The sequence below is a fragment of the Tetrao urogallus genome (assembly GCF_951394365.1).
Source record: "Tetrao urogallus genome assembly, chromosome: 10".
NCBI classification, from domain to species: Eukaryota; Metazoa; Chordata; class Aves; order Galliformes; family Phasianidae; genus Tetrao; species Tetrao urogallus.
Window position 1 is genome coordinate 8,958,467 of NC_136823.1, and position 12,356 is coordinate 8,970,822.

The following is a 12,356-nucleotide window of genomic DNA, read 5'->3' on the forward strand; positions in this document are numbered from 1 at the left end:
GTTAGTTCACAGATGAATTAAAAGTAAGGATGACTTTAAAAGAAACAGGTGCCACAACTCACACCCCTGTCATTGTAAAGGAAGCTGGTAGCTGGCTCCAATTGCTGAGAGGTAAGTTTTTCTTCTTCTTACTTGTATACTATGTTGACAGTCCCTACTGTGCTGGAACTGCCTCTGAAGAGGCAGTTCCCCTTAATCCCTACAACGGTGTTTGGGCTGCTGCTTTGCCTCCTTGTAGATAAAGGAGAGAGCATAGGACAGCTTGGCTGGTGCAGGAACCAAGTGATAAGGCAAAAACAGGGTACTGTTATAGGCCCAATCAGACGGCCCCTGCACATGGCAGATAATCCTTTAATATTTTTGGAAGGAATTTCAGCTGCACAAGTTAATGCTGGAGAATCTCCAGGCCAAGCATCTCTGGTTTAATTAGTAAAATGCAAGAGCACAGGCTGACTGCCAGTAGCAGCACTGTGTCAGGAGTAAGGCAGGCACGCCTGGAAGTGTCAGTACTGGGATCTAGGTTAGGAAAAAGACAATTCAAAAGAACTTGTGATTTTTGGGGAAGTGCAAAAAACAATCCTTCAATATTCCATATGTTCCCCAGATGTATTTACATCTGTGAGGTTATACATGTTTACTTCCTACTCGACACAAGGTGATTTTAGCTTCTTTGTTCCCCCTACATATTTGTCTATATTTTGCCCAATTAATTCTTCCCTAAACCACTTCTAGATCCCGAATTCATAGAACCCTATCAAATTTGTCTCCATTTTACCTCATAATTCTAAGCTTGCGTGTGTTTCAGCAGCTGGAATTCTCCATATCCTCCACATAAGAACCTCCCAGCCACCTCCTAAAAAACAAGCAATATTCTCTGCATTTTTGAAGTATGCTTATTTGTTGTGCTACCTGCTCAGCTGGCATTAAGAGAGCCACAAGCATGTCGCTTTCCCTTCTCTAACCCATGGTACAGAAAAGGGAAGAGCACTGTTTCAGATGCTCTGACTAGCTTTTTAGGAAGGAGATTTTTTTCTTTACACTGACTCCCACCTTACTTACAAGCTGTAGCCTTCACCCACATCCCTCATTTTAAAATGAGGCTGAAGATCTTTACTACTTTGATTTAGTAAATCGCTCGTTTTATAGCAGCATTACAGCCTGCAGACAAAGCCAGACACAGTGACCCTTTGTAGTATCAACTGTTATTAACATGCTGTAACTCAGCAGTGGCCAAACACAGCTCACCTAAACCAGGTTAGGTATTTAAAAAGAATTTTAAAGAATTAAACCAGTAAAAAGTCTTCATCTCTCTGTATCAAAAAGAACGTTGCCTTCAAGGTAACAGTCCTCTTTCATCCATGCTTCTTGCATTTAATGTCACAATTGTTTCACTTAAGCTCACTGTAACTACCAGTACAGCCCACCTAACAGACCAGCCAGCATTTCTGAGCAAGGCATTCCTTCTAAGGCTTATTTCAAGAAGCTGCTTAATCAGAAACACACTTATTAGCAAGCGCTGATCCAATGCATGGATGTATCTACTTCTGTGAGTGTGTACTCAGCAACTCATTAAAGCTACAAGCAGAACATTGCCTTAACTATCTCTTGGGCTTCTGTTACACACCAAGGAAAGTCACTGACTCATTTCAAGAGCTCTGGAATTTCCTCCAGTTATTGGTGCTCACAGTAACTGTTTCCTAGAAACTTCAGTCTCATGGGTACCGGAACCTGCTTGGAAGTTGCTCTTCATCTGAACCTGCTTGACCTTAGCAAACCTTGGCACTGGGATTTCTTGGAGGAAGGACAGCAAGATCTGAACTTGGCAGATTTGACCTCAGCTCATATCCTACATGAAATCATACTTCAGCTACCCGAAGACAATTAGGACACAAGATTGAGCTGTTCAAATCTGTTCAACAGACAGAAAAATAGAAAAATATTGAAAGAGTTAATTTAAGCATTTTGAAACCATGTCAGGGAAGGAAGGGACACAGTAGAAACTACATAGACCTTATTTCTGGGGGGTGTCCATCACCATTAAAACAATGTTGATTAAAGCCTGTTCAAGTGTTTCACTTTTCAGCTAACCAACCACCACCTCCTGCTAAAAACCACCTTGTTTTTAAGTGCAGAAACAACTACAAGACAGACATGCATGCTTCTCAGACAGTTTGTACTTGTTTTATTACTGTTTTTGTAACTGTTAGTATTTTCATATCTGGACAACTTAAAAGGAATTTTAGATTTACAACTTCAAAAGACACAGTTATAGGTCTTGATGACAACTACTCTACTGCACTGTATACAACTCTGCCCACCTTGTGCCCCACTCTGTACAGCCCCAAACAAGTGAAAATGAGAATTACATTCACATTCAAGCTGCAATGAAGCTCAGTTTATGGAAAATGAGTATGTGATAAGTCACAGTTCAACTACTTAAGAATCAAGAAGAGCATACGCAGAACAATACATTTTATCATTTTATTAGGAATAATTCCAAGTGGGTTATGAAGAAACTAATCCATTGAGTTTGATGAATTTTCCAAAATCTCATTATGAAGATATGTCCACCAACAAACAGTAAAACTTCAGCAGAACTATTATACACTGGGCAAAAATAGTCAGGCTGATACCAAAAAGCAACATGCAACATAAAAAAAAAGATACAATATAAAGGAAGACAATCTGCTGAATATTAAAAACAACCTCAACATGAGCTCTTCGCAGCCAGCACAGAACTATTCTACCCATCCAATCCAATTCTCACAAAGGCAAGTTGGGCCGATGGAACCCAAGGATTAATAAAACGTTCCTCAGTGCAGCAGATCTGAATAGTGTTTTAGAGCATTTTCTCGGCGGGGACAAGCAGTATTAGGAATTCTTTTTGGCAAGGGAGAGAAATAAATATACGGAATGCTACATTTTTAAATCAGCAGACTGTCTGAGGAATGAAACAGGGCATCAGTAAACTAAAAGTAGCAGGGAGAAAAAATTAAAACATTAATTTATTGGGGCTCAAAAAAAAGTATTCAGAACAGATCTTGAAGATGTCACGATAACTATATTCAGGCATTTAGACTAACAAGGGAAGTAGAATCAGAAGATACACTTTTTTCCAAGTTAAGGAGATTTTTACCCAAGCATATTGCTACCTTTGCAACATGTAGCTCGGTAAACAATAATTGGCAACAAAATAAGTTGAAATGCTGTAATATCCTGCCCAAAGATCAGTTCCAGATATTGTAATAACCAAGATGCAAACTAATTTTGTTGTAACAAGCCTAGACCACTTATATCAAACATGTCCCTGGTGAAAGAGTCATCCAGTTTGAGTTAGCGTTTTGAGAGTTCGTTTGAGAGCCAGTCAAGTCCCTCATACAGACCAGTTCCTTGCGTAGCACAGGTGGCTTGGACATACCACTGTTAACACAGAACACAGACAGAAAGAAGTTTACATACTGACAAAACGCAAACTAAGTTATCACAGTATGTGACACTCAGATACAGACTCAAATAGTGCTCTTTAAACATTGTTTTGCACCCCACAGGCAATACTGAACAGGGTATTTTCTGAGCTTTGAAAAGTATAGGCAAAGTAGGTAGGGTTTACACATCATCCAGAAGCTCCGTGTGCCAAAATACATTTTAGTGCATCGAGAAGAAAAAAAACAAACTGGCGCTTGTTTTATATGTGAAAAACTAGCTTCTCTGTTTTGCAAGATTGCTCTCCTGGAAACAGGCATGCAATTATCAGATTTAAGGGACCTCTAGGGCATCTGACTACATATAAACTTAGTGTGTCAAACAACATGAGCACTACACAAGGACAGATAGTTTATGTGAAGCAACCTTGTATCTCAGAGGGCTGTACAGATGAGATGTAATTAGTCAAGAAGTATTTCATTTCCTCACATCTTTGTTGGGATGAGAATACACAAAGCATTTTGTCCCTGAGAAGTGAGCACTTGGACATGAGGCAAGCCTGCCACACTCCTCAAACACTGATGTGTTTGGGGTGAGGGAAAAGGTGAGGGAAAACACCTGCAACATGCTGCTGTACACACTGAGTTATACTTCTAGATCACCCATTTTAAAGGAGGATCTTCAACTTTGTCCTAGAGTTTAATAGCAGGTACATGCATCTCTCTACAGAAAGAGGTGAAAGCTTCCTTTGCTTTAAAGGGAGATTAATATTATGACATCTAATAAAGCAAGCCAGAGTTAGCAACCAGACAAGTTTAGCACTTACAGTTCTGTTACGCAGGGACTGCAGGCCTAGTTTATCGGTCATCTCGCTGATTGCCATGGCATTCGGCAGATCTTGCTTGTTTGCAAACAGCAGCAGCACGGCATCTCGCAGCTCATCCTCCTGAAGCTGAGAGAAAAACAAACAGCCATGTTACTACATTAGCTCAGTTCAGTACTTCAACAAGCACTAAAGAAACCTAAGTACTGTTCTAAGCATGATCTGCTTTTTCATTATTGCGCGAGTCACTGGATAGTAAAATTCATCCAGTATCCAGCAGAATTTCTAGAAGAAATATTCTTTCAATAAGCAGTTTAAGTTCATCAGGACATTGCTGATCAAATTCTCAAGTATTTATTAAAATTCTTCCCTCACCTCCTGCATTTTTCTTAACACTTTATGAAAGATTCTCACATGAGTAGTTCTTGAGGGAAAGCTTTCTACAGAGTTGCAGCTACTACACAGTGCACTAAAGCTAGAACTCCCTGGTGCAGACAATACGCACTGCAAAAACTTCCTAAACACGCTCAAGAATCTCATTCATCCTAACAAAAAACAAAGATCACCCCAAACCTCAAAAAAGATATTTTCTTCCAGAAAGCATCAACACTTACCATTTTCTGCAGCTCATCTGCTGCTTCCTCGATTCTCTCTCTGTCATTGCTATCCACCACAAAGATGAGGCCCTGCAAGAAATTAGTGTGGCTTGAGGAAAGTGAATTTCTCAGAAAGTTCTGTTTATCCTGCTCAAGCGTCACAAGATGTCTGTCTGAACAACTACACAGTGAGTATCAACAGCAAAACTAAGCTAGAACTTTTAAGTTTAAAAAAAAAAAAAACAAACAAAAACAAACAAACAAAAAAAAACAGCAACCCACAACATTAATTGGAAATGTCAGTTAACATATTGGTGTAGGAATCATTAATTTCAAAACAGACAAAACAAAAAGCACAAAGAACCCAACAAGGTTTCCTAAACTAACACTTTCCCTTCCCTGCACCTCCCTTTTCTCTCAGCATTACATTAAATGCAGCGCAGGAATTGTAAGTTCTTCACCAAATGTTTGCACCAAATATTATTTCTAGCAGTATCTGTGTTACCCAAGTGCACTCCTCACATAAGCACTGCTTTCTCTGACCATTTTTATTATTCTCTTGAAGACAGCAGAAGCAACTTTTAAGAATATTTTCAGTCCAATCCTATTATAAATAATTATTACTGAAATAACAATAGTGTTAGCTGCTTTTTGTCTGCCTAGAGCTCGGTTTTCTGCACCCAACTATCACACTTACATTGCACAGACATGTCTTGGAAACAATTCTAGATCCAACAGAACAAAACCCCAAACCTCACCACTTAAGTTCCTCAGTATTAGTAAGCGATTTATCTCAGTGCCTGTGAGCCAAAGGAAAGAATTACATTTACACCACCAAGAATGTCAGTAATCATGCCAGCATGAAACTGTCACTTTCTAAGCAATGAGTAGCAAGATATTGAAGACACTTTTAGATACTCTGCATGTGTTTTAGATACTCTGATATATAAAGAAAAAAAAGCTGTACACTTGATGCTCAGTGCAGGACTTTAGACAATAACACTTTTTGCATAAATCCATACCAGTTCAGATAGATCAAAACCCAGCTAAATTGTTCCTTACAAATTAACAGCTGCTCTGGCTTATTACAGAATGCTAAAAGATTCCTAGGACTTTGCCCTCATTAAGCTGTGCTCACCACTAAGCCCTGAAACCTTCAGGGTAAAAAAAATAAATTTAAATGGCTTTAACGAGAATAAAGCCTGGGCATCCCACAGAACTTGAGAAAGACAGCAAGGAACCCTTCTGAAAGAAGAGACAGGACAACTTTCGATAGACACTACAGCACATAACAAGCCTTTACAAAATAGGTTAGTAACCACTGCTATTTTAGAACTCTTACCTGTGTATTTTGGAAATAATGCCTCCAAAGAGGTCTGATTTTATCTTGACCACCAACATCCCAAACTGTGAAACAAATGTTTTTGTATTCTACCGTTTCCACATTAAAACCTAGAATAAAAGAGTCCATTAGAAAAAGTTAATGGTAACGTTAGAACATAATTCCAATCCTGTCGAAGATAACTTCTCAAAGTTTTAATTCTGACAAGTGAATTCTGACAAGACCTTTTATATTTTGGGAGATCAAAAAGAAAAGGCAGTTAGACTCAAAACACCACCTTCAGTTGAAAGAGCCTCTCAACCACAAACTGGCAAAGACTCTTGGTGTTAAGGCAGAGCACTGCTACCTAAATGGCTCCTGTACTCCTGAGCATCAGCTGCTGGCTGCTGTCAGACAGGTCTCGTGCCCGGGTGTATCTTCTGGGTGACACAGAACGAGAATTACTGTCATGGCAGTACCAGGTTATGTAAGGCACCCTGAAGCTGCTCTGTTTGCCTCCATCCCTACGCTAACAGCAAGGACAGCAAACTCCTACACTCTTCAGAAGCCCATGCCTACAACACACATTTTGAGCAACAGGAACAAAGATGAGAACTGGTTATGAAGAATTACTTACCAATAGTGGGAATTGTGGTGACAATTTCTCCTAGTTTCAGCTTATAAAGGATAGTCGTCTTACCAGCAGCATCCAAACCAACTAGGAAAAAACAGAAAATTTTATTTAGTTCACAATATGAACTCAACCACATCATTTCAGAGATGCCATTTTAGATGTATTAGCTTTGGTTTTGGTTTCTCTAAGGGAAAAAAAAAGATCTTATTATATTCTCTTAAGTCATTGTTGATATACTACTACATATTTTGCCTCATCTCCTCTACCCAGTTCTGAGAGAGAACTCAGGCAATAAAGCTCAATAGCACATCTTCATCCACAACCTACAGATTCAGAATCTTCTAGCCATCTTCCTTCAGATTTGTGTTACTTGAGTTTTCTCGTTCTTTCTTAAAGTTATTTTTTCCAGAGAGTCAGGATGGTTTCAATGCCTCACAACAATCTACCAACAGAACATCACTTCTAACTAATCACACAGCTGCTGTTCAGCACTCAAGCAGGGGAACATCCAACTTGATGTCCGGCTAAGGTCGGTTCCATGCACACCTGAAGCAGTGTGAACAGCACTGGAAGACACTTCCATCTCCCTCATTGCACTCCCTTTGATTTATCAAAAGCACAAGCTCTGTGAGGCAACTCTTATCCTTCCCCTCCACATATATTCCAAGAGTTGTGAGCTCTCGCCATGACATCACTTCTACACACTGAGACCCACCAGGATGCTTTCCTTAGCCAGGTCTGGCCATCCTTACTGAAAGCCTGCTGCACTGCCATTTGCTCTTCACTGCTACAGCCAAAGTCAGCTGTTTTTAAAGGCAAGCTGCAGGATAGATATGCATTCCTTACCAAAACTGGATGCCCAGAGGCATTTTTTGAGAAGCATCACTAACACTGAGGCACACACGGTAGTTTTATAACATTGTTCTTGCAAATACCTATTGACACTTCAGAACACACAAGAGCAAGTTCAAGTACTGTTCTTTATGGTATTGCCCTACGTTGAGTGCAAGCACCTAAAGAAACAGCAGGTACTAAGCACTTACCACAGCATCAGCTTCAATAAATGCCCATTTGTGGCAGTAAAAGTTCTGCCCAAGCAAAATAAAATAAAATAAAATAAAAAAATCAAACCTTCACTGAAGAAATAAATAATACTCATACAAGAAGCCAAATGGTATCCTTGCTTGGTAACACAGTTAGGTGTCCCATGGAAGTTTCCCACTCAGTGAGCCCATGCATAAGTTCTGAGTGGCTGCTCAGTCGGCTGCAACGGCTCCCTTAGCGCTGCAGTAACATGAAAGCAAAAGTCACCTCTTAACTCAAAATGAAACCAAACTCATAAGGCACTGCCTCCTTCTCAGGGCACCGACTGCTCTTACAGGAAACAACTACAGAACCTTGGTGCTCTGTAGCTCAGTGCTGTGAACACAGTTTAATATGCAACTGCAGTCGTCTTTTTTTTTTTTTTTTTTTTTTTTTCCCCTTTTTCACTATCATTGTGAATAAGAAGTAAAAAAAAAAAATAAAAATAAAAATAAAAAATCAGACGTTGTTCTAATTACCAACATCACAGAGCAAGAGGAAAACACAGCCGCCAAAAAACAAAGCTCCCTGAGAAGGAATGAACTTCCCAAATGCTCAAACTAAATTAAGATTTTTAAGCTCCCCGCTGTCTAAGCGTGGGTCTCTGCTGGAGCCAAACATGCTCAACAAAAGCTGAGAACCCTGAGCACAGCTTCAGAGGAACTTGTGGATCTGGAAACCTCCAAGCATTGGCATTTTCCCTGCAACAACCAAGTGCCAAAACTCTTTAAGGAAACTCTGAAACCCCCAGGTACTCCATCTGAGCTGAAAAACTATGTTTTAAATAGCGCAACACTTGAAACCCAGCTTTCTTCTTACGTAGCAGATCAGCCTCAGGCGAACATCTCCAGGATGCCTAGATATTCACGAGCAAGCAAGCCACAGATGTGCATCGTATGTGGCAGATCTCCAGTGTACAGATATGAAATAAATAACCAAATTACAGCTAAACATACTCTCAATTCTTCCTTCCCCTCACCCCCAGCCCCAAAACCACAACAGTTACCAGCTGAACAACACAAGACCCATGAAAACTGCCAACAAGAGAAAAATGCATTATCTACAGAAATAGTTCAGTGTTTGATGTGTTACAGCAGAGATGCTGCAGATAAATCTGTAGAGATACAGATAAACCCGTCCTGCTCCTGCACCAGAACCTCCTGCTGCCCCAGCAGTGTTGCAGAAGGATACATGAGCTACATGAGCACAATGCCCAGAGATGCTGCTGAGACCCAGGCTCATCCACAACTGTAGTGAAGCTGCTGGACTTTGCAGTGAGGCAAGCTGAGTTACGGATGGGTGTTTTCCTGTAACTCCACCACTGAGACAGCAGCCTTTAGCAGAAGAAAGTAACATCTGCGTGATGCAAGTCATCAGAAACTAACACTTATAGTCAAGTAAAAACTCTTAACTCTAAATAAACAATAGTTATCAACAGCAGAGCATCTGTTCACACTTATTTCAGTTTATTGATGCCCTTCATGGACAAACAAGTCACAGCACCAAATTTAAGTTTTGAGCCTCTAGGAAACATTTCTTTCGTGGTCCAGCAGCTTACAAGATCGCTGCCTCATTTGTTTTCAAGAATAAATACATTTACATTTGTACTGGAACATGATGTCAATCTATGAGTTACGTCATGTTAATTTCATGATAGAGAAGTTACTACCAAGACTAAAACCTGAAGCCTTAAATCTCCAAACAATGTGAACTTCCAATCCTAGATCTTCCCTCTGGCCCACCACATCAGCCTAACAACCTCCACGTGGGCATCACAGCAGTTGTACCACCAAGCGTTATACACAGACGGGAAGCACAGACTTGCACTTGTTACAATTTAAGTCAAACATCCTCTTCCTCTAGAATGAGAATTTACATCTGCAGCACTTCCAGCTGCTGTGAAAACAAATGCAGTTCTAAGGCCTTCATTCCTTAGAATGCTTCATTTACAGCCCGTCAACCACACTTCTAAACATTAAACTTGTCATTCTCGCTGTCCCTGGGAATACCACCCCTGTGATCACATCAGCTCCTCAGTTACCAGCTTCCTGCCTTGGTGACTGAGTACCAAGCCGCTGCAGGCACCCTAACACAAACATCCATACACTAAATTTAAAAAAATAAAACCAAAAAGAATTGAGGACTGACTTCCTAAATGGAAACCCCATCAAGACCAATACGCTCTGGCAGTCACAGATTCCAGATAGTACAGAACACAGCACGTTGCTGCTTCCAACATCAATGTTTCCCATGACCAGAGGAGAAGAGGGGTGGGGGAGGGAAGCTCCTACCATCTTTAATTGATTCACAAAGCTCACAATACATCAAGTACTGCTTAACAACAAACAAAGTTGATGAGTCCCAATTTAACAGAGATGGTTATTCTTTCACTTTTTCACTTTTCTTCTACCTTGACACCAGATCTGTCAAATCTTATCTTCATCCTTTAAGTACTACTATTCCTCTTTCAGGCTTGGCTTCAAGTGGATAACTCTTTGGGGCCCACGAAGGGCTGATTCTCAACACAGTTTCAAGAACATACACACAAAGAATGCAAGTCTACCCTGGTAGAAGAAGAACAGAAGATTGTTAAGTTGTTGTGAGCTGTACAAGAACATGCTTTCCAAAGAATCTGGCCCTCCCTCACTACTCAGTATTCAATAATTACCTCTGCATTTGAAGCTTCTGAGTAGCTATTATCTCAGTTACCACTCACACAGCTACAGCAAAAGATAGCTGGCACAGTACTGCAGAGGGCACAGTGAGTATCATTCCTTTTTTAGCACATGAAGCCAGGAGTGAAGACTTCTGCAGACATACACATGTAAGAGTAGGACTGAGGAAAGGTCTAAGTCAGTTCTAGTGTTCAGACATCTCCAAGCGCTAATATGCGATGCAGAATGTTATCCTGAGGTTCTTTTCTATGTTACAGGTGAATTACACATTCTACGATACAACACTCTGCTTCTCAACAGCCAATTTAGGTCCTGCACTACAGCCTCCTCACAACACAGCAGACGTGTTTCCTCTCACACTCACCAAAAGGCAGGAGCAGTCTCATGCTCTGATCCTTGCATGTGAATACAGTAAAAGCCTTGAAAACAAAGATGGGGGAAAAACAACAACGACAAAGGTGCAGCTGAACCGGCTAGAAGAAACACTACTCTGTAAGTCACAGCTAAGCTGGATCTGAACTAATTACAAGCCAGTGAGGAAACGCAAGCCCTCGCAGGCCGTTTTGGTGTGCCTGCTCTCATTATTCTGTGGCACGCAGTTACCAAGACAGCACCTCCCGTCGCAGCCGGGCTCACCTGAAGGTCTCACACCTTTCGGAGCCACAAGGAGAGCCGGACTGCCGGGCAGACCCAGCACCGCAAGCCGGCAAGTTCAGCCAGCTCCCCGCTCGGGGCGCAGCGCCGGCCCGCAGAGCGGCCGAGGAACGCTTGAGGCGCGGGGCCGCGCAGCTGCGGACACACGCAGGCCGGCAAAGCGGAGAAGGAAAGGAGGAGTGGAGGAGGAAGTGCGGAACGCGGCGCTGCCGCCCGTGACCTTTTGAACCGCGATCCCCCGGTGGGAATCTTCGGCCGCCGCCGCTTCGTCTGTCGGGTGGCGCCGGGAACCGCCGCCCAGCAGCGGGTCGCTCGAGCCGAGCTCCGAGAGAAGCGCCGCGCGGCCCGGCGCACGAGGCACGGCGGGGGCGGGCGGCAGAACAGAAGGCGCCCGAGTTCCGCGCCGCAGAGCCCGCGCTTCCCGAGCGCCGCCGCCGCCGGCCGCCCCGACCCAGTGTCCGGATCCGCCGCAGGCTCGGCCCAGAGCGGCACGGCGCGGCCCCCCCGCCTCCGCTCGACTGTCCGCTCCGGGCCGTGGCGGTAGCGCGGTGCCGAGGAAGGGGCTGCCGCCTCCATCCCCATCGCCGCCTCCCTCTCCTCCCGCGGCCCCTAAATGAAGGGCACGGCACAGCACGGCACAGTACAACAGCCCCCCCCTCCCCCCCACGCCGCTCCGCTCCCTGCCCCCCGCCGGGCCCGGCCGCAGCGCAGTACGGCACAGCAGGCCGGTGCGGGGCCCGGCAGCGGCAGGCCCGGCCGCTCGGCCCTTACCCATGAGGATGCGCATCTGCTTCTTGCCGAAGAGGCGCGAGAAGAGCGAGGAGATGGTGAGGCCCATGGCGGCGGAGGAAGGGCGGGCGCGGCGTCGGGTTCCGCTGGCGGACGGCTGTGCGGAGCGGGCAGCGCGCTGAGCGTGGCGGGGCTCGGCGGCGCCCACTTATAAAGGCGCAAACGGCGGCGGCGGCTGTGTGACCGAGATCCGCGCTCGCTCGCTCTCTGCCACGTCACGCTCGCCACGGCCGCCCCGGCTCCAACGCGGACAGAATCGCGTCACGCTCAGCCACATCCCCTCGCCGCGGCGCCGCCCTCCGCCGCGCGGCCCAAAGGCGGCGAGGACTGCATTTCCCGGCGGACCCCGCGCCGCCTC

General features: G+C 43.9%; 1 protein-coding gene across 1 annotated transcript; it reads right to left on the bottom strand.

Moving 5' to 3' along the window:
- Positions 1-3,333: 3,333 nt before the first annotated feature.
- ARF4 (ARF GTPase 4) lies at positions 3,334-12,047 on the bottom strand (the record flags this gene model as incomplete). The annotated part of the gene is made up of 6 exons (XM_079540316.1): positions 3,334-3,420; positions 4,250-4,375; positions 4,861-4,932; positions 6,185-6,294; positions 6,801-6,881; positions 11,981-12,047. The coding sequence occupies 6 exons, from the start codon at positions 12,045-12,047 to the stop codon at positions 3,334-3,336; spliced, it is 543 nt and encodes a 180-aa protein (XP_079396442.1).
- Between the last annotated feature and the right edge of the window lie 309 nt (positions 12,048-12,356).